General features: G+C 33.6%; 3 protein-coding genes across 3 annotated transcripts; 2 read left to right on the top strand and 1 right to left on the bottom strand.

The window, feature by feature from the left end:
• Positions 1–95: 95 nt before the first annotated feature.
• On the top strand, positions 96–3,938 carry LOC110812496 (uncharacterized). Its single transcript, XM_088208183.1, has 6 exons — positions 96–1,140; positions 1,754–1,912; positions 2,014–2,118; positions 2,217–2,261; positions 2,392–2,945; positions 3,102–3,938. The coding sequence occupies exons 1-6, from the start codon at positions 528–530 to the stop codon at positions 3,792–3,794; spliced, it is 2,169 nt and encodes a 722-aa protein (XP_088064309.1). The 5' UTR covers positions 96–527; the 3' UTR covers positions 3,795–3,938.
• A 334-nt stretch (positions 3,939–4,272) lies between these two features.
• On the bottom strand, positions 4,273–5,099 carry LOC110812507 (transcription repressor). The gene has a single exon (XM_022039298.2). It carries the CDS (start codon positions 4,836–4,838, stop codon positions 4,368–4,370), a length of 471 nt encoding a protein of 156 aa, XP_021894990.1. The 5' UTR covers positions 4,839–5,099; the 3' UTR covers positions 4,273–4,367.
• A 3,455-nt stretch (positions 5,100–8,554) lies between these two features.
• Positions 8,555–15,078, top strand: LOC110812486 (pyrophosphate--fructose 6-phosphate 1-phosphotransferase subunit beta). Its single transcript, XM_022039277.2, has 16 exons — positions 8,555–8,823; positions 9,240–9,401; positions 9,500–9,621; positions 9,984–10,037; positions 10,374–10,480; positions 10,966–11,071; positions 11,289–11,352; positions 12,264–12,352; positions 12,950–13,081; positions 13,236–13,406; positions 13,496–13,611; positions 13,812–13,923; positions 14,048–14,132; positions 14,352–14,396; positions 14,546–14,614; positions 14,788–15,078. The coding sequence occupies exons 1-16, from the start codon at positions 8,628–8,630 to the stop codon at positions 14,865–14,867; spliced, it is 1,710 nt and encodes a 569-aa protein (XP_021894969.1). The 5' UTR covers positions 8,555–8,627; the 3' UTR covers positions 14,868–15,078.
• Positions 15,079–22,970: the final 7,892 nt, after the last annotated feature.

Raw genomic sequence — 22,970 nt, 5'->3', positions numbered from 1 at the left:
TTCTAATTTTTCGGTCTAAATTAAAATTTGAACACCCTTAGGCATAGTCTCAAAGGCCAGACAGTCTTTGAACTCAAACTTGAGAGCAATGTCCCAATACCTAGACATTAATCCGAGTTCCAAAACAATCTCAGGACCCAAGCATTTGGTCTGAGGATCTAAACACATTTTTTCGAAATTCAAGCACTATTTCAGGACCCAAGTGCATTATCAGTGACTAGAACTATTTTAGAATTCTATCATTTTCCATACTTGATCTGTATGTTTTTCTCAGAAAAGTAACAAAGAATTTGAATCCTTACTTTTTTATGTTCATATTGGTTTGAGCGTTTTCACCTCTTTCTTTATTTTCACCTTTATTAAATAGTGAAGCAAAGTAGATATGCCATCTCTCTTTTGATTTAGTTTCCTTTTCTTTTAAAAAGAAAAATCAGTTCAACAAGATTCTATTCCAATCATGCATATATATATATATATATATGCATCACATACAATCACCATCTTACTGAAATCCAGAGGGAAAACAAATGGGGGGTTCAACAGAAAAAATACAGATAGGGGAAGATCCTGCAGATTATAATAAGGATGAAGACAATAAAGAAATGGCAATACGTTATCTGGGTGCCTTCCGATCGGACCAGCTGACCGACCTGAAGAAATTATACAGCGCCAACCATGATGCCTTATTCAAGCCTGTGACAATCTATGGTGACACAGTATTTCATATTGCTGCCTACAGAGGAGATGCTAAACTGCTTAGTTACTTGCTTGAAAAGTTACCCTCAAATAACATTCGCGAAGTCCTTTCTCGCAAGAATATTTATGGAAACACTCCTCTTCATGATGCAGCAAATTGCACAGAGGATATAAGGGCAGCCGTGATCCTGGTTAGGAAGCTGCTGGTTGCGGAAGAGGGTACAAAACGAGTACATGAAAAGGATATGCGTGAGCGCGAAGAACTGCTCAAGGTTCGGAACAATTTAGGCGAAACACCTCTTTACAAGGCTGCAGCTCTTGGTAATTTCGAGTTGTTGAAGCATTTGGCTGCGGAAGCTAAGCAGCTTGGAGACATGAAGGACCATTTTCACAGAAATGATCACTTCTCCATTCTTCAAATTGCTATCATTGGCCAACATTTTGGTACGTTGGTTGATATGAAATTAACATTTGTGTATTGATGAACTTAGAAGTATTTACTTCGATAGCATGTTAGATTCTAACCAAAAGTCATAGGTGACAAATACAACATATATAGGTCTTTTTGAAATAAGTATAAAAATATGTTAATAAGTGTCAAAAGGGGGTGCCAATCCGGATACAAAATATTTATAACTCTAACAAAATATCTATAAAATCTCTAAAATACTCCATAAAATAAAGAGGACGACCCCAAGTCAAAAAAATGAGAGTCTGAAACTATTTATTCCTGATTCTATCAAATTCTCTCACGTCATCTACCCATTCGAAAGCGTTTTTATTTCTCTCGTTCCAAATTACCTAAAAGATAGTAGGTGGGATGATGTCGACTAACTTTTGTCTCCCACTAATGCTCTTCCATGCCCATATTTCATCTCTAACCAAACCTGTCATCACTAAATTAATACCTAACAATCAGTACCCTGACCTAACAGATATAAATTATTGCAAGTAGAGCAAATTAATTGAAATTAATTTCTAATCTCAATTTCACTGTTGCAATCTTTATTGGAATATTGCTTTAAGGTTGATTGCTGTTGGCTTTGAACATCCACAGAGGTAGCTCTTTGGTTATTAAGAAACAATGCAGAATTACTCTCTCCAAACGAGGAACGAAACTACATGATATTTTCAAGTCTCTGTCTACTAGCTTCCATGCCCAGGGCTTTTAAGAGTTCCTGCCTCAGGGAAGGACTAGAAGCATTCATCTATAATTGTAAGTATGCTCTATATATGTATGTTATATGTGCTTATGCATATATAAACTGCAATTAGATCGAAAGTTTCTGTCTTTTTAAAGTGATTATCTCGTTACAGGCTTACCAAAGTTATTGCACGGCAACAAGGATGATGATCAAGAGCAAAAGGACAAGCAGTCCAATTTCGTATGGAGATTCCTTAGCCATCTCAATATCTTTAAAGGTAAATATGCATGCATATTTTTCGTTCTTGTGCTTTTATTTTCTTGTTTACGGTAAACTAATACAAATGGTTCTGATTGAGCTACTTGTAAACTACAGCAATACCAAAATTATACAGACTTTTTTGGGAGACACTAGCCGAAGGTGAGAAAGATTTGAATCCTTCTTGTCATTTTCCACCTTGGACACTTGAAATAATTTTGATTATGGAACGCATAGATTATTAATACTTGTATTGGTGATGACTAATCATGATCTACTTGTTTGTGCAAAGAATATAAGATGGTTAAAGTTACGAAAGAGTTAAAGGAAAAGCACAAATTAGCCAACGAACTGGCCAAGATTCTGGTGGAGAAAGACACTTCTTGGACAGCAAGTCATAAAATGAATGACAACATAATCTGCATCGGGGAAGACCAGAACCAAGCATCAAAACTTGAATTTGAAACTCAAGAAAGAACTGGAGACAATATCATTTACACGAGCTCCACAAAGAAAGCAACATCATCACTTGAAACTCCATTGCTAATTGCTGCCAGCAAAGGAATACAAGAAATTGTTAGTTGGACATTCAAGACATACCCTCAGGCTATTGAACACGTTAACAGCACGGGTCAGAACATTTTGCATGTAGCTGTAAGATACCGGCAACCTAAGATATTTAGTATGGTGAGAGATGATGACATAACAGCAGTGGAAAGGTTAGCTGTGACCATTGACAACAACGGCTATACTATTCTGCATCATGCTGCAGACACCTCATGTTACAATGGTGGAACTCAGCCCGGTGCTGCATTGCAGCTGCAAGAGGAACTGGAATGGTTTGCGGTGAGCCTGAACAAGGATTCCATACATACATATATATACATATATGCATTCTTATGCAATTTTTCTGAAATTCATTGTAACTTGCATTACAAGTTATTGTAACTTGCATTAGCAAGCAATTGATAATAAGCCCCTTTTTTTTCTCTGTCTACCCAGAAAGTGAAGAAACTAATCCCTTCACACTATGAGATGCATCGAAACAAAGATGGGGTTACAGCGGAAAAGCTGTTTGAAGATTCACATGATGCTCAATATAATGAGGCAAAAGAATGGGTGCAGAGTATTGCCCAGTCATGTTCAACTGTTGCTGTGCTTGTTGCCACTGTTGTTTTTGCAGCTGCCTTCACTGTGCCTGGAGGATTTCGAGGAGAACAAGAAGAAGGGAATACAAATCCTAACAAGGAAGAAGGTCTTCCGATTCTCCTTGAGAGGCCTCTTTACTCTCTTTTCACTGTCATGGATGTTGCCTCATTAGCAGCCTCCTTAACTTCCCTTGTCTTATTCCTATCAATCCTAACATCTTCCATGGAGAAGAAAGATTTCTATCGAACTCTCCCCAGACGACTCACCTTTGCATTCAATTTCCTCTTCTTCTCTGTTGCCACAGCAATGCTCGCCTTCACCTCCACCATCTTGCTCACCATTCAGCCCCGGAATTCGTTGGTCAAGACACTTAACTATGTTGCTGCTTTCATTCCAATTGCTGTCTTTGTCATGGCACAATATCCTTTATACGTTGCATTCTACCGGACTCTCAGAAGCAGTTTTAGGCAGATTTGCAAAATTATTCTCCCTAAGAAATGCGAGAACTTGCTTTTCAAGCACCGGAAGGGAGCATCCATGATGTAAGCTTTTTGATCTGCAGGTGGTTCGTTAGTACTTGCTTGATTTGTTCTTCAGAATTCTTGTACAATGTTTCTGCTGTTTCCATTCTCATTGTTGTGTAATGATCATAAGACAGTTACATCTGGATTTATATGAATTTTCTTCCTATATTAACCTTCATATATATAAAGATGTTAAAGAGTAAAAGTAAATCAATGTATTAAAAAGAAAGTAAATTAAAGAGCAAGTAAATCACCTTCATGTAAGTCTTATCCGTTACAGTCAATATCACTTTTATCGAAATAAATTTTGTTGCTGGGTTAGGAGAAGTAACAGAGTTTACAGAATTTTAGCACCAAAACTGGATATTCTCTCTTAATTAAATAAGTATTGGATTTGCCAAAATATACCCTAGCCAAAAGTTACAATAGATATTCAGAAGTTTTCTTTAGAAATTAGAGTATCAGATTAAATAGTATTTACATAACTAGAAATCCATCTGTTATAAGAACCAGAAATAAAATCTTAATGATTTCTTGAGCATCTTGATGGCATTCTATAAGGATTTTGACATCCTTCACCCGAAAGCATTTGCATTCACAAGAATAAATTAGAGCAAACCTCATGGAAAACCTCTAGTATAGTCCTATGATACTCTACAGAATTCATTGAAATATAATAATTCAAGAGACTACGGAGATCCTTAGGCTGTTCGATTCGATTTGCCATGATCATCTCAACCATGGACTCCCTAAAATCCTCTCTGGGATCAAAAGAGCTCTTCTCCATTGCTACCATTACTATAAACTTAGTCCCAGCTTGACTATTCCTTTGCTGCCTCTCCTGCTGTGTACTATGCCTTGTGATCTCCTGCTTTTCTCTAATCATCTGGTCTAGTCTTTCTTGAACCATGGCATGTGCTAGGCTTGATATTGACGCGAACCTTTCGGAGTTCGAGCTTTCTGCTTCCTCCGAAGACGAGACACTAAGCCTGCAGCTGCAGCACAAGGCCTTGCAGCCTCTCTGTTGAAGCCTTTGCTGCTTCTTGTAATCTCTTGAGACACTCATCTTGTAAGAATGAGCATTTGAAAGCAAGATTACCGCAAAAATATTCACTTATGTGCTCAAATGAGAAAGTGGGTCATGTTAGGCATGATTGTGTCTGGAGTTTTAACCCAATAAACACAGCATAGAAGAGGAGGTTTATGATTTTGATGTGAAGTAGGCTAATTAATAATTATTATTACCTTTATAGGGAAGGATTAGGTGGCATGTTTCTGAAAGGTTTGGGTTAATATGGAAAGTGATTAGGCCCATTAACCCTTTATTTTGAAGATTAGGACACTAACCCACTTGTTGAATGATGGAACTGTCTTACAAAAAAGAAGTATTTTTGGTTGGCTTCACATGTCTTGTGAGTATCACTTGTAATGTAATTCCTGCAGATTTATGAAATTAGTCAGTCTTATCTGCTGGCATTAGAGGAAGGTTAGTAATTGATTTTAAAGGTTGAGATGATTAACTTATCAAAGCAGTCTGATTTTGATCCCTTTTGCCTTCATTTTTGTTATTAATGTATAAATTATAGATATCGTCGATACAGTAGTACAATAGTTAAAGGTTAATAAAATCTTTATTGAGAATATATATCTCGTTATCTTGTGGGTGTAGTATGGGTTGATATGGGTCTACTCATAACACTCGTAGAATTTAACTTATTAATATATTTGTGAAATCGTAGCGTTTGAACATCTGTTTTCACTTTGTTTTTGTTGATTATTCTCAATTTTTCAAATCATAAAATTGCGAAATATCTATTTGATTCGCACTTTTGGTTTAGTAAACTTGTAAAACGTATATAGGAACATAGATTTACACTCTTGTGTGGCCTGGGAAATGCATATGACAGTGAAACCACAATAAAAGTAGTTATAATCTGATGGGTGATTTGATTTGCAATAATATATGCATGGTTGTGGATGTTTTGGAGACAAAGCATGCTTTATTTTTCTGGCATGTGCCTCACTAATTTTCACAAAAGAGTCTTACTTTTTTCCCATATGATTAGAGAAATTGAACTGATGAGCCTCTTCTATTTCCTTTTGATTTGGAATTTGGAGCCTGATTCATGCACTTTGTGGTGGGGAAAATCTTCCCTGCTACCTAATCCAATCATTAAGAAAATCAGATGAAGATATACATAGCTGTATAGAAACCCCTTTTATAGATTCCTCCAAAGCATTTTTTATCACAAGGGTATTAGGAATTGCTAACGTCTACGCCGAAATTTTCACTTTTTTACCTTATCGGATGTTCAGACAACGTTCGATTCTTCGAAACATTTGATCAAGTTGTGAAATAATTGAGTTATTCCGAAAATTACCAACTACCTGTTAGTTATAGGGTTAGTGTTTCTATTTTTTTTTTTTATTGAATTTGTGAGTTTAAGTCGAGTTATATATCTTATCTCACGTATGTCTTCGTTAGAATATCGATTATGTTGTTTTTTTTACTCGGAAACATAATAAAAATACGAATTTTGTTGGTTTTTTACTCGAAAATTGTAATAAAAATACGAACTTTTTTAAATTAAATCACATTATTTTATATTATAAAATTAATTAAAAACAATAATCAATCCCAACATGATTCACATTCTCTAAAGCTACACAATTAAATAATACCCAAGCTGTTGAGCTAACAAGCAAAGCATATGCTGCCATGATGAACATCATCTGTAAAAGTAGTAAAGCTGGTAAAAAGCAAAGAATGACTTGAAGAGAAAAATTGCATGTGGGTGTGTTTGGTTGAAGAGAAAATTTACAGAAGTGCAAGAGTGAGCTCCAATTATTAGAGCAGCCAATTCGGGTGTCACCCCCGAGTTCTTTTAATATCCAAGATTAGATCTTCGAGCGAAAAATTATATTATATATGTCTCTAAGATATAGCATTTCAACAACTATGATATGAAATTTATTAATCTTATTATATTGCTTTTATTTTTGAATGATTAAGATTTCTCTGTACTATTATTTAAAAGTTGGGAATCCCGTGGAATCATGCTTCCGAGACGTGCTATTAGCACCCGAATTCTATATATTTGTCCCCTTGAATTTGATTATTCTCGAGTCTCAAATTGTTATTGAAATATTTTAAGTTTATTATGAACGTATTTTATGTTTTTGTCTATGTAATAAGAATTTTTTCACGATATATTTGTACGTTTGAATATATTTATACCTACGAATTTATGATTTTTTTAATTACCAATGCGCTAAATTTGTTTTTTTGGTTATCATTTATTACTATCTTAATCATCTCATTGCTATTAGAAAAAAAAATTATAAGATAATGTTTAATTTTTATTGCTGAAAATAAAATATTTAATCTTATAGATGGCCCAAAATAAAGCTATAAGCCCATTCAATTTAAGCCCAAATTTTGTATTAGATGGACCAAGAACATACATGGCTTATTATAACTTAATAAAATTTTGAGCATTATACTAAAAATAATAAATTTCACTATAAATAAGTGATTTTACAAATTTACCAAATTTCAATTTACAACAATAAATATCTATTTTTATAAATTATTTTAATTTTTTTATATAATTATAAATATTTATTTTATAATTTGAGGTGTAGGTAGGATAGTCGTGTATGGACTAATTTAAATTATTAAATTATTTCCTTTAATTTTTTCGTATGAATTTCGTCTTTAATTATCGGAGATCTCATTTCTGTATCAATGCAGTATATGTTTATGGGACTTTATGTATTAACGAGTGGAATTCGTCGAGATATTTGTGTAAATACATATAATTTATGTAATCGATGAAATTATCAAAATAAAAGAATTGACAGTAATAATTAAATTTTAATTTTTTATTTAAAATAAAAATTCATATATTTTATTAATTATATTATATTTATATACAAATAATAACATAAACTCTTAATAAAAATATATATAATATAACGTTATAATAAATATATATAAGATAAGATAAACACACCTTAATAAATAATTTTTAAGAAAAAAAAAATTAAGTACTTGCATTTGCCCAATTGATATAAAGTCCTCTAATGGGCTTAAAACCAAAAAATTTATGTAAAGCATATAAGAATTTGTGTTCGTTCAATGTTATATATATATATATATATATATATATATTAAAGTAGACAATGTTGTATATATATATATATATAAAGCATCCAAGAATTAAGAATATGGTATTGGGAATATTGTAAAGCAAATCTTAAAGCCACAACCTAACCACATACACACCATGAAATTCCATACTCCTTTAAAATATATTTGTAATTTCTTAATGCGTGCGTATAAAAATTTAAATATATTTTTAACTTATTAAATAAATTAATTAGATTTTTTAAAAAATAAACCTAATTATTAATGAAATTAATAATACGAATAAAATTAATTTAATTATACTCAAAATATATTTATTACCATGAATTTTTACTTTTTATAAAATAATTACAGTATAAAATGTAAACAAAAAATATTTTTAATATATATGTATATATATTGCATGTCAGTAGCACTTGCCTTTCATGACCAGCGAAAAGAATAACAGACCGAAACGGCGAGCTATACTGATCAAGCACGTGTACCAAAACGGCAGTTATCTATCGTTAAATTCCCAAACTACCCTCAAAACCAATGGACCAATTACCCTTCCCCGGCGGAGACTCCGAGGCCTGTATACAGCGAAAAGACGGTATTGCCCTTTTATATTTCGTATTTATACTAAACAGAGTAAGTGTCCGCTCGTCGCACCAGCACTGAAAGTGAGAGACAGACAAGAAGAGTTAGGTCTAACCAACAAAGCCAATGGCTCCTTCCTTCGTGATCAACGGTGGTATCTCCGCCGGCGGGACAGCCAACGGAGCGTCGACCGGACGCGTGGCGTCGGTCTACAGTGAAGTGCAGACAAGCCGTATTGATCATACGCTTCCTGTCCCTTCCGTTCTCAAGAACTCTTTCAAGATCGTCGATGGCCCTGCTAGCTCCGCTGCCGGAAATCCAGGTCAGTTGCGTGGTTTTGCTTTTCGTTTTCTGATCCGTTGAGATTCATTTGTTACTTCTTCTAATCCGTTAGAAATGATGGATTCTGTTTTGTTGCTGAGGAAATCCGTGATGCATGCAGTGAAAATGATGAACGAACTTAAGATCTGTGTTATTTGGTTTTTAGTTTGTTGAGGAGCTTGATTTGTGTTCAGAAGTAGTATTTAGCTCAGTGAAATGGAGTAGAAGTTCTTCCTTACATTCCAGATATAGACCTTGACATTTTTGTCTGGATAAGTGACTTTTTGACTAGTTGCATTTTTTGCATTTTTGTCTCTAGATCGAACAGATTATTGTATTCGTTTTGAATTTATTTTTATTTTTAGATATTTTGCCTCTTGGACTTAAGAGGATATGATTGTGTTTTGGTCGTTGCAGAGGAGATCGCTAAGCTCTTTCCTCATCTATTTGGGCAACCGCCGGCAATGTTGGTTCCAAATGAATCCGATTCCCTCCCATCAGATCAGAAACTGAAAATCGGTGTTGTTTTGTCTGGCGGACAGGCTCCTGGCGGACACAATGTTATATCTGGAATCTTTGGTGAGAATCTAATGAGCATGTCATTTTACTGGAAATTTTTAATTTCTTCTTCTCTTTAATGGAACTAATTTGAGTATTATTTGTATTTCGGCTGATAGACTACTTGCAGGACCGAGTCAAGGGCAGCACATTGTATGGTTTCAGAGGCGGTCCCGCTGGGATCATGAAGTGTAAATACGTTGAGCTTACTGCTGATTATATTTACCCATACAGAAATCAGGTATGAACTATAAAGCCTGTCAAGTTTGAGTTGTAGTTTTTATATGAGCGTCTAAAATCTAGGTTGCTATTAGCTTAATTCATCAGGGTAACTAAGTGTTTTCTAAGTTTACATGTCAGTTTATCCAAATGTCTGCTTGCGATACCTGCATGTGAGTTCTTTGTGGACATTAAGTTTTCCCATAGCTAACAAGGCAGTTTTATGTGTAATTCAAAATTACAATGGGAAAAGGGTAGGCCTAATACTTCACATGTACATGGAGTTGGCATGTGAATCAGCCGCTATCGCAGGTATAGCTATTCGTTTTGCATGCAGGAAGTGAAACCATTGTGGTGCCGTGACTTCAATCTGTTCCTTTTCAGGGTGGTTTTGATATGATCTGTAGTGGGAGAGACAAGATTGAAACTCCTGAGCAGGTGAGAATCTCATTTATGTAGTTTTATATGAAATACTCCCGCCATGTTTGGATTGAGGCTAGAGAAAGGAAAGAAAATATCCTTTAATCTCATTAAGAGGAGAGAAAAGAGGAAGGAGCTCTTATTTTCCTTGAACATTCCATTTTTATAGATTCCCAAATTGGGAGGAAATAAGAAAGGAAAGGGTTAAAATTTTAGAGAGAAATTATCTTGTTCTAAGTTTTAGATCTCCCCTTTTTTTCTTTATTTTCTTCTTTTAAATATAAATGTTGTTTTCTTCCAAATATATGTTATCAAGTTTATACTAGCAAAACTGAATGAGTACTTGATATGCAGTTTAAGCAAGCTGAAGAAACAGCAAAGAAACTTGATTTGGATGGACTTGTGGTTATTGGTGGTGATGACTCAAATACAAATGCTTGCCTTCTTGCTGAAAACTTCCGGTATATCATAGTTGAGATATACATTTAAATTAGATGAAAATTGTGACTGAAGTTATAGTTATCTGCTTACTTCATATCTATTTATGTTGCTTGTGAAATGCGCCTCTTCTATCCCTCTCTCTCTGTTTTTTTCTTCTCGAGTAAAAAGAAAATCTATTAAAGAAAGGCATCAAGGGAGTGCCACCCCTGTGTAATAAGTTCTCAGTAGGGTCTAAACACAAGAAACCAAACAGGTCAACAATATCAGCCTCGTGACCAATAGGGTGATTCTTATGAAAAAGGGGTCCAATAATCTGGACCAGACTCATGAGATGAGGAAGGATTCTTAAAAAATTCTTTGATTTATGTTCAAGCTCTTCTCTTTCTCTTCTACACCTCATATACTTCTATATGGTTCAAACTTTTGGCTTGGAGGTAGTAGTAAAAGCTTATTTGGAATCCTTATTTTAATTGTAATCTTCAATTATTTGTATATGATCTACCAGGAGTAAAAACTTGAAAACTCGTGTGATTGGATGCCCCAAGACTATTGATGGTGATTTGAAATGTAAAGAGGTTCCCACGAGTTTTGGATTTGATACTGCTTGCAAGGTGATTTTAGTTCTAATTTCACCATTTCTGTTTCCACTATACAATTTTATGCAACAATCATGTGAGACATTCCCAGCATGTATGGTAAAGATTCTTATTGCGGCACCATTTTTCTGTCATTTCTGTGACAAACATGGTATGAATGTAGATTTTTGTCAATCTTTTTATTACTTGAGGAATATTTAATAAGTTTACTGTTTGTTCTTTTATAATGCAGATATATGCAGAAATGATTGGAAATGTCATGACTGATGCACGGTCAACAGGAAAATATTATCACTGTAAGTATTTGAGATTTGAAACTTCCTGAAACTCAAATAACTGTTTACTCTGTAAGTTTCATTGAGCTTTATGCTGAGATAGACAATGGTAGTTAGATTCACCTTATTTCAAAAACTTAATGGCATTTGTTCTAAACAACCTTTACCAGTCTATTCCACAATGTACTACTACTATCACGATTAGGATTAAAGTTTCTTATTGTACTTCACATTATTAGAATATTCCAACTTCCATGTTCTATACTTCTCCATACCTTGTTAAAGCTGTATTACCAAGGATTACTTCTCAAAATCTTTTATAGAGGAAAACAGCAATAGAGGTGAGAACAAGCGGAGCTAACATTGAAGATACCACAGAGAGAGAACAGGAGGAAGAGAGAATAAAGACCATAGTAAATAATTCTTGATTGAATTCTCTCTATTAGAGTCTAGACTAGTAGCCTTTTCATAAGCACCAATAACAATCAAAATAAGAAATTATCATAAAAATAAGAAATTGAAAGTTCCTAGACCTTAATAAGCTTCTAAGCTGACTGTATTTCCTAAGTAGCCAAAAATAATTTAACACTAAAATATCTTATCAATTACAAAATAATTTCCTTATTGCTAAAAATAATCTATTCTAAGACCATCTCATTCTGCATCAGCCACCCATTTATTCTAACACTTCTGTTACAACTGTCTGCTGTCTGGTACTTTCGAGCATCATTTGTCACATAGCTTCATAATACTTTCTCCCTTCCATTGCATTATTCTTATTCCAATTATGGACATGAACGAAGTCTCTAACTATACGTCACATTAGGTTCACTTTTTTCAAATTTTTTTCCAGTTCCTTTTTCTTGCTCATTAGCTTCTTTCCTTTCATGAGCAACAGTCACCAATTATAGTTTCATTTTATGCACTTGCAGTTGTAAGGCTTATGGGTCGTGCAGCTTCCCACATTACCCTTGAATGTGCTTTACAAACACACCCAAATATTACCATTATTGGAGAAGAGGTATCTTATTGCTTCTCTTATGCTTGCCTGGTATAAATGCTTGGTGAAGTTGTCATTTTTATTTTTCCAGGACAAATATGTGTGAGTCAATTTTCGTCTTTGCTATTACTATCATGATAATTTTATTTCTGAGCTATTGAAAAATGATTCTCAAAATATTTATCACGCATTCCATGGAGAATGCATGAAAGGAATGTAAGAACTGTTGCAATTATGCATTGAGGTATGCTTATGATGGAGTACGTAGAAGAAAGGTTTGCTGCAAAACGTTTTGCTTGCCAATCACCCTAGCTAGGAACTTGTAGAATGCTTGGAAGCACTACTCCTAATATTTCTTTACAACTATTTGATAGGAGTGGAGTATCTTTCTCCATGGATTATTTTGAAACAAAAATTGGATATAACTCAGTTAGATTTATATAATATATGTTCTAAATTCTTAGATGTATTGGATGTTAAGTGCTGCAGCTTCGCAGTAATCTTCTATAACTTGCCTTGGTGGTGCAATGTAGTCATGGGAATCTGAGATTTTGGCTCAAGGGATCATTCCCACCTTATGCAGGTTCCAGTTTCATTATTTTATTCTTTTTTTTGCAGGTTTATGCAAAGAAGCAGACATTGAAAAATGTTACAGATTACATGGTCGATGTTATCTGTAAACGTGCTGAATTTGGTTATAATTATGGTGTCGTTCTTATTCCTGAAGGTTTAATTGATTTCATTCCTGAGGTATGGTTATCAATCAGAGAGAAGTTCTTTTGCAGAGAATCAGAGGAAGATCTTTATTTCTTCTTCTCGATAATTGTGATAACATGTCCTGCCATTTACATACAAAGTTTGTTACTTGCCAACTGATGTATTCCTCTCTATTCTATGTTCACAGGTGCAGCAGCTTATTGCAGAGCTTAACGAAATCCTGGCCCATTATGTTGTTGATGAAGGCGCACTGTGGAAAAAGAAACTAACAAGCCAGTCTCTGCAGCTCTTTGAGTTCTTGCCTCAAACAATTCAGGAACAATTGATGCTTGAAAGGGATCCACATGGAAATGTGCAGGTACTTTTTTTACTATTGTTTTAATATTCATGTAATTGTAGCAATGCCAATTTGCCTTGTTTGTGTTACACATTGATTTCTGCCATTAGGTTGCTAAAATAGAGACGGAGAAAATGCTTATTCAAATGGTTGAGACTGAACTGGAGAAGAGGAAGAAGGAAGGTACATACAAAGGAGAATTTAAGGGCCAGTCACACTTCTTTGGGTATGAAAAAAGCTATATTTCTTTGTAACAAGTAGTAAAGGAAACAAGTAATCATGTTATGTTTATCTTTTTCTTGATGGAGATCACTTAACATTAACCATTCACTTTTTCCTTGCTCAATTTTTTTTACAAAATGCACGAAGAACGATTCTTTCAAATTCATTTCCCTGGCTTTGTGGTGGGTTATTTCGAATATGCAGGTACGAAGGCAGATGTGGTTTGCCCACCAATTTTGATGCTAACTACTGTTATGCGTTGGGTTATGGAGCCGGAGTGCTTCTCCATAGTGGAAAGACTGGGTTGATTTCATCGGTTTGTACTTCTAGCACGTGCTTTGTTTTTGGCCTGCTGTCAATAGTCCTTGACCTTCTCAATGGTAAAAGTAACATTTTCCAAAGACTTGACCATCTTTGTTTACTTTTTATAATGCATCCAGGTAGGAAATTTGGCTGCTCCAGTTGCAGACTGGACAGTTGGTGGCACAGCATTGACATCATTGATGGATGTGGAGAGGAGACATGGTAAGTAACTCGTGGTTTTGTAAGCGTAAAGCAGATGCTATCTGCTAATTTTCTGTAGTCTCCTCGTGATTCCAAGTTTGTGTTTGACTTACCCATTACCATCAAACATTCTTGTATGCCTGTGCTTTTGATGGTTTTCAAGTGAATACAATAAGTTTAGCAATGAGTTACAAATGTTTCAACCACTATGTGAAGAGTGTGGGCCATGACATTTTGCAGGTAAGTTTAAGCCTGTGATCAAGAAGGCAATGGTGGAACTTGAAGGTAAAAAAGCCCGACTTTGCCTTTTACAGAAGTAGTGCAATAGTCATTGCATCTTGTTCTTTCAGCATTTTAACCATAAATATCATCTCCTTCATCTTAACTTCAGCAGAACTTTTAATTACCAAGTGATTTACCATGATGAATTTCAGGTGCACCATTCAAGAAATTTGCGTCCGTGCGAGAGGAATGGGGCCTCAAGAATCGTTACATTAGTCCCGGTATGTTATGGATTTGATAGTTACCACCTTAATTTTGTCAATTTTGTTGCGCATCCACTTACCCATATCTTTCTTTTCCATGACCAAGTTATCAGAACTTCTTTCCCCTGTCAAATTTCTCTGTTCCGAAGCTTTTCTCTCATATTTAATTTGCATCTTTATTTTTGTCACAGGTCCCATTCAGTTTAGTGGTGCAGGATCAAATGCAGTCAACCACACTCTGCTCCTTGAACTTGGAGCTCAAGCTGCTTGAGCATATGTAAGTTAGCGGCCTCGACTATCGTTCATGCCTTGAGAAAAAACCCAAAACTTAATCTACTCTGTTTCCCAAAATCTTACTTTCTCTTATTTTTGACCTTCTTTTGATCTTTTCGGAAAAAAGTCTGTATATGAGATGGCGTAACAGTTTTATTCAAGAGAGCTCAGTTTTCGATCTAATAATAGCTCTTGTCGTTCATGGTGTATGGGTTCATTGCCTATTCTAATAGTCTAGTTGTTCTTTCCTTCATTTTACTGAGTGTCTTTAAGATTGGCTTAGTCTAATAGTCTGGTTGCATCTTCATTAAATCATCTTTTTTTTTTTCAAACAAAGTATACATATGATCTCATTTCCTAAGCTAGGCTGACAGGCAAGGAAGATTGTTTTACATTCCTCCCCTGCCCAATGTTCATTTCACCCAACCGATGGTATTGTTCTTCACACTCAATTCTGATATCGGTCAGTAGTTCACATAGTAAACTTGTTTCTTTTTTTGGCTCCGCTAATTATATTGTTGCTCTTAATATGATTCATTATGTCCAATGAAAATGCTTTCATGGCTTTAGTTTCTGAACTCGATCTTCCTTGTCGTTACCAGCTTATTTTGATGCTAACTGGGGCGGTTATCTTCCTAATAGAGCTTCTGCTGCTAGAAATTTTTCTTTCTTCTGGTGGATTATCCGATCTCTTGGTGAAGCAAGAACTAGGATGTCCATTTTCTTTCAAAGTCATAACTGATACAACCCATAAACTTATCTAGCTTAGGCGGTCAATAACAAATACTGCTGTTGCTCAATCCAGTTCCGCCACTCTTCGTCCTGTCAATTGAAGTAAAATCCAAATTGCACCCAATGTTTTTTTCATGAGGAATCCAAATACTCGAGACTTGTCGTCCCATGGTGGCACCTTAGCTTGTTTCGTTTACTAATTTAACTTCTTGATAATTTCATGAAAATCTATCTTCCCCAGTTCTTTGTTGATTTAGTATCCAATTGCTTCATTTAGTAATCAACTGTCTTTGATATTTTTGACGAAAATCTACCTTCCTAAGCTCTTTCTCTATTTAATGTCCAAATACAAGATGGTTTATTTTGGAACCATCTTGGATTGAGGGTATGTTACGCTCTATGGCAATTATTGGTGAATTATTGCAATTTGGGCGCAATTACAATAATAGTGATTAGCATTATTAATTTAATATCTCATTTATTAGGGGATCTTTTACAGTGTTTACTGGTTGGTGGTTATGTAATTGTCTTTTCCATTTATATATCGTGATTAATAGGACTGGTTACCTTCCCTCTCTTCTGATATATTTATCATATAATAATATATTTTATAACTCTCTAGTTAAAGTTTTGTAACATATTTGGCTGTCTTTCGATTTTCTAAATAATTATTTTGTATATTATTCCATTTTCTTTTTAAAGTCAGGAATAAAACATTAGTTTTTTCACAAATATATGACGGTATAATTATTTTTTCAAATAAACAATTTTAATATTTAAATAATTTACGTTTTAAGTGCCCAAAATATTCAGCTGGAATTATCTTTACACTTGAATTGTATTTTATTGGAAACAAACAAAAATTTATGCTTATTACGTCACTCGTATTGAAGCATGACGGAAAAAATCTCATATTTTGTCAAATAAAATTTTTAAAAATAATAATAATAATGATTAAAGATATATTAATCCAAGCGAATGAGTCCCAAAGAAGATACTTAATTCACAAAAAAGTGAAAATGAAATTACAAGGAACAAGAAAGATGTGGTAAGAGTAGCAGGTTAACGTCACATCTTAACAACCAACCCAGATTGCAAGCAGACAATCATAATAACAACAATGACTTTGCAAATAAATAAAGTTCACATCAGTAAAACTGTAAAAAAAAATTAATTAATTAAAAAAGTAAAATTACTTTTTCTTCAAAATTTATTATACTATACGAAAATATTTCTATTTCTTAAAATTTCAGATAAATTAAAATTTTTGCTCTTTGTACTATTAACTTTTGTTTAAATTAATTTTTATTTTACCTCAAATTAATCTTTACACTTTTTAAAAATTTATCAATTTAATTTTTCAATGTTATCACCCATTATCGGATGTCATGTATCAAATTTGATAACATACGTTATATTTTAATTAGTTCGAAGTTTATTTTAAATATTACATAATATTTTTTTAATATTTGAAACAAATTAACTAAAAATTTTAGCCGGTTCATTTTATTCAAGATTCTATAATTTTTTTTCTTCGTTTAATAATACATTCTACAATAATATTACGAAAATGTCTAAAAAGATAGGCAACTATCATAATTTATTGTATTTGTTTTTTCATAAGCAATAATATCTTATGGCATCTTTTGTCGTAGTTCCACCCGGTTGTAATCTTTCGTCGTTTTTATTATATTTTTTATTATTTTAATTATTATTATTATATCTTTTATTTTTTTATGTTTGTGAATTAATTTTATTTTTTTATTATTATAAATTCATATATTATCTTGTATTTAAAAATTATAATTAAAGTTAAAATAAATTAATATTTATGAATACAAATTATATAAAATACACAATAACAATTAATAATGACAAAAAAATAATAGTTGTCAAAATCATGAGAGATATAGAAGATAAAATGGAGAAGCTCAAGGCCTTGTGCTTGGTGCTGTGTAGGCCACATGAAAAACCCAATAAAAAAATCATGTTGAAAAAAGTGGTGTGTCTCATCCATGTTTACTTTGTAAATTTATTGGGTTCTGAACTTTGAGTTCTAGTGATAATGGATTTAGTGTGGGGCCCACAATCTTGTATCTTCCAATTAATTATTCTCACTTTTTTTTCTTAATTTGGGTGAAAACAAAATTGTTAATTTCAATTTTTTAGTAATTTACTATTAAGTCATACATGAAATATGAATATATATATATATACATGTAACTATATATTTTTTACAACTTTGATTTTGTTATTGTACTTTTTTTCTAGGGGAATGAAAACCAATGAAGATAATCACGAGAATAACACCCTGATTGGATAATTTTTAGTAATGGTTAATTAATGTGTGGTAATTGCAGTAATTGGATGACAATAACACAAGATGAAGATGACAAATTTTTTTTATATTTAAATGATTGTATATTAATATATGTTAATGATATATTTTTATTTGAATGATATGATATTATTGTAACAGTTCCAGAAATTTAAAATGAAATGTATATTAAAAATATCAAATGCAGAAGCGAAGTCAAAATTCGAATAATATCTCTTACACTAAAACCAAAAACGTGCTCACAAAATACAAAAGGTCAAACTACCTAAAGGAGAAACTTGAAAGTAAAAGCTACGAATATGACTATGGAGTCTTTAGGCGTCCCATTCGTCGTCCTCCTGCAGAACCGGCTCAGGAACGATGTACTCTTGATCTGAAATGATTAAATAAGGAATGAGCTACACTAGCCCAGTAAAGACATCACGATATCTCACCGTCACGGAGGTAAAGGTGGGTAGAAAACACAAAAAGACCAATGGAGCATAATTTACAACAAATTCTTTTATCAATAATAAATCCTTCACTATCCACTTATCTCGATGGAATCCATAAAACAGTATACGAAAGCAATAACATTATCATCATCATAAAATCATATATGAACTGTATAACATAATACTTATCAAGTCTTTTGTAATTCAATCGTTACACAACATATTTTTCCTCTTTTACCAGCCCACTAGTATCCATGGGGATCCATAGGGGTCCCGCTACCCGTTAACCCTTAACACTTAAAATCATATTCCAGGGCCGTCCCCATACCCCGTCCAGTATGGGCGCCAAAAGTATAAACCTCATTACCCCGTCCGGTATGAGGGTGAAACGGGCCGTCCCCATACCTCGTCCGGTATGGGCGCCAAAACACATAAGATCTCCATACCCCGTCCGGTATGGGAGACCACAATCCCGATAGGGTTCCCTACGGACCCGGTCCGTCCACCATCTCCCAGGATATCTAGTCAGGCTGACCACATTATACAATTACCCATTTACATAATCTATCATTCTCTTTTCCCTTAGTCAGCATCATCAATCTACATACAAACAAGCAAAACAGTAATTTATGCCAAACAGACAAACATACAGCATCAATATCCCAGTCATTCAATCCATAATTGGTAAAACAGTAAAATATGTACACGAAACTATAAAATGAAAACATCAAACCTCATACTGTTTTTAAACTGTAAAACATGGCAAATAACAATTAACGGACAACCACACTAGACTCGGGCTCCATTAGCGATCTTAAGCAATTTCACACATTTGTTGATTCATGAAATACCGTTTTATCATTTATTGAACTTTAATACCGTGATAGGAAATAGGGTGAGGGGTCCTTACTCGTTTCGGGGTCCGAACACGGCTTCACAGTGCGCCTACAGGCTGTCCCTAATTTTTCTTGAATTTTTTCCGGGAAACTGAAACGCACTACTGGTACCTGCACGTGTTCCAAAAAAATCCCAAATTATGCCCAGGGCCCCTTTTTGGCCAATATCGCAATTCCGGCACGGCGGCTCCGCCGTGCTCCGGCGACGGCGCCGCCGCAAGCGGCGGCGATTCGCCTCGGTTTGGCCGTTTTCGGCCGCACTTGCATCGATCCTTGCGATTAAACAACTCTAGGGCCCTCGGGGGGCCAAAAAATTACGAAAAACCGAAGCTTACCGGCGGCGGTACTTTCGGGTGCGGCGGCTCTCCAGTGAAGTTCGTGTTTTGGTGATTCGGCTCCGATCAACCTGTAGAGAAAAGAATGGTGATTACGGTGATATAAAAATTGCATTAAACGGAGGCCGGGAAGGGCCTCATCGGAGGCAAAAACCGAGGAGGGGCGCGGCGGCGCCGTTGGGTTTCGACCGTGTTTTTCGGCCGTTTGGCCGGAATTTTGGCTCCGATTTGGCCACAGGAAAAATTAGCGTGGAAAAACGAGTCGGGGTATGAAATTTACCTCGATCGGCGATCGAAAATCTCTCCGGTGCGGCGGCGGGTGGCGGCGGCCGGCTTCTGGTTCGTCTTCTCCGGCGATGGCAGGCGGCTAGGGTTTTGTGGTCTGGTGTGGGAGTCTTATTTATACCCTTTTGCCTTTTGATCTCAGCCGTCCATTTTGATTTAATATGGCCGTCCGTTTTTGATTGAATATGGGCCGTCCGATAGCACACTTGATCTGGACCGTCCGATCGCGCATACGCGGATCGCCAACGTGGCCCGTCCCGGATCGACGTGGTCTTGCCACGTGGCCCGTCCCGGTTGGCCGGGACTGCTGACTGGGTCTGCTGACGTGGCTGCTGACGTGTCTTCTCCTTTTTTTTTTTCTTCTTCAATTTCCCGGGCGCTACAGTTATGAATATATTTTCAGTTAAATTATAAATCTATCCCTACTTATTTATGTAATAGTAAGTAATATATAAAAAATATATAATAAAAAATTAAATTATTTATCAATATAATTATATTTGTATTTAAATAAATAATTATTACAAATTAAATTTTTACATATAATAAAATAAATAATAAATTATGATAATAAAAATAAAATTAAGTATATTATATTAAAATATAAAAGAAAAAAAAAGTAACTTAGCATTCACATACCACCGATTTGGTAGTTTTAAAGTTCATTATCCCAAATTTATCAACCATATGCCGTTTATTACTATTGGAAGTTCAAACAAATATAATTTTCTCACATCCGTAAAATATCATACATTAAAATTATATCATTTACTACGATTCAAATAGAGTATAAAACTCGATTAATTGATCATACATCATATCATAGTGACCAAAGTAAATGTGCATGTATAATTTTTAAAAAGTATGAGACAATTTAAAAAATACAATAAGTGAATTGCTGATTCATAAAACTAATTGATCAACATAAGTATTATTTTCACGGTAAATATATGAGATATAAATATTTTAACGCAAAATATGAAGATAGCTCATTTCCAATACAAGCTTTAGACATTATAAAACCTCACGAAGCTTAGCTTCTAATGAACTAGTGATGTTAAGGTTGTGCATACCGCCAACAATCCAATCATTAAGATTTTTTTTTTTTTTTATAATACCTTCAACATCACGTGATTTGATAATATAGAGATCGATATTTATCTTCAAATTTCACTATTTATTAAGAAAAAAAAGAAAAAAATTAGAAAATTATGAACTATATAAATATAATATAATTTAAATATATTGGATCATTATTGGTGGATATTTAATTAATTTCCATATTAAGTTAATCCCCATATGATTTTGGAAATCAAATAAAAGAAGTTGACACAATTAATTGTTCATCAATTGATGGAAACCCATCATGCATATTCAATCTTATTCATCCAACATTTCCCCACTTCATATCTCATGTGTTTTCTTTCTCTTCAATTTTTTTTTTTTTACCTGTATAAATAATATATAGGAAAAATTAATATTAGTCTTTTTATAATTTAATTTCCAAAATTTTATTATGAAATTTAAAAGTTGAATTTTCTTTAATTTTTAATTAAAAAGCTAAATTTATTAAATAATATTTAATTAAAAAATAATAATTCTAAAAATCTTTTATGTGTTATTTTTTAAAGTGTTCAAATACGAACTAATTATTTTAAAATTTTTAAATGAAGAAATTAAAGAGAATTAACAATTTAAAATAAAAAAATAAAAAAATATATAATATATTAAATTATATATATATACGCGCGCGCTAGCATGTGCCCAATTTTAGCCTGTCACAGGCTGCCAAAACCCATTAATATTAAATCCAAAATTTTAAATTTTGATCGGATTTGAATAACAAACGAGCCTAAATTTGGCATCACGCAGGCACAGGTGGTCCGCAGTTGTACTGGATCATGGCTCTGCGGCCGCATAGAGGAGGTAAAGGCTAAAGTGACAGACAAGGCGGTTACCGTCAAGAGAGGAAATATGTAGGGGCCGCGTTTGTGCGGGGCCCGTTTCCTCAATGAAATAATGCCGTTTTCTCCTTCAAATTCCGCGTAATTTTCCCTCCGACCAAACGCCAATTTACATCAATACGTTTCTTTTTTTTTTTTTTTTACTTTTTACCGCAAGGTTAAACGTTTCAATTCTTGTTCGTAGGGTGGTCGTGGTTTCAAATTTTTACCGTGGTAATTAGTGGTTGAGAAATTACGACTAAGAAAATTTATTTTACTTTTTATAATTTAATTAAATTAATAGAAATTATTTTTATATTAATCTTTAATACATGTAATATTTTTTTACTTATGTAAAATTAAAAATCAAAAATCAAAAGCTAAATTTTTATCTAATACAATAATACTTTTTTAAGGGTCGTCATAAATTTAAATTAATTTCTATATGTAATTTAAAAATTAATATTTTTCACATTTTTAATTCAATGATTATTCGATTACTATATTGATAAAAAATTTATTTAAAGTAATTTGTTAATTATTATATTAATGATTTGTTTACTATAATGATATATACACATATTAAGTTTATAATTTAATTCGATGTATTAAAATTTAATTTAATTTAATTATTTTAAATAGATTTATAAATTGGTAATATATTACGTATAGTAAAATTATTATTAAATTTATTTATTAAAAAAATTCAATAATTTTATATTATTTTATTATAAAATTCTTTAATAATTATATTTTTATACGATCATTTAAAATAAAGACAAATAAATAAAGCGTATTTTAAGGTATAGGGTGAATATTGGTATATACATTTTTAAACGTGACAAATGAAAAAAAAAATATATATATATATATGTATACACACACATAGCTCTACGCTTGCCACGTGTCGATTGCCAAATGATGGTGGCGGTTGCCCGCTACGAACAACGAAGAGAGGGGTCATTAATGGGGAGCAACCCCCACATGTCACCATGATACGACGTCACTTTGGGGGTAAGACACACACCAAGGTCAACCCACTTTCATTTCCTCTTAATAAAATTTTATCAGCACGTATCGAACTCCAATATCCAGGAACCACAAATTATTAGTTTATTAATTTTTCCGTACGATTAAA

Source organism: Carica papaya, chromosome 7 (genome assembly GCF_054855325.1).
Source record: "Carica papaya isolate Zhongbai chromosome 7, ASM5485532v1, whole genome shotgun sequence".
NCBI classification, from domain to species: Eukaryota; Viridiplantae; Streptophyta; class Magnoliopsida; order Brassicales; family Caricaceae; genus Carica; species Carica papaya.
This window is presented reverse-complemented; position numbering and strand designations above follow the sequence as displayed.

Bases quoted from the DNA above. Each gene is read 5' to 3' on its own strand.
- LOC110812496 (XM_088208183.1), top strand. From the start codon at position 528: ATGGGGGGTTCAACAGAAAAAATACAGATAGGGGAAGATCCTGCAGAT. The intron at 1,913-2,013 runs GTAAGTATGCTC...ATCTCGTTACAG, and splicing joins AGAAGCATTCATCTATAATT to GCTTACCAAAGTTATTGCAC. The intron at 2,262-2,391 runs GTGAGAAAGATT...GTTTGTGCAAAG, and splicing joins TTGGGAGACACTAGCCGAAG to AATATAAGATGGTTAAAGTT.
- LOC110812507 (XM_022039298.2), bottom strand. From the start codon at position 4,838: ATGAGTGTCTCAAGAGATTACAAGAAGCAGCAAAGGCTTCAACAGAGA.
- LOC110812486 (XM_022039277.2), top strand. From the start codon at position 8,628: ATGGCTCCTTCCTTCGTGATCAACGGTGGTATCTCCGCCGGCGGGACA. The intron at 11,072-11,288 runs GTGATTTTAGTT...TTTATAATGCAG, and splicing joins GATTTGATACTGCTTGCAAG to ATATATGCAGAAATGATTGG. The intron at 14,615-14,787 runs GTATGTTATGGA...TTTTTGTCACAG, and splicing joins GAATCGTTACATTAGTCCCG to GTCCCATTCAGTTTAGTGGT.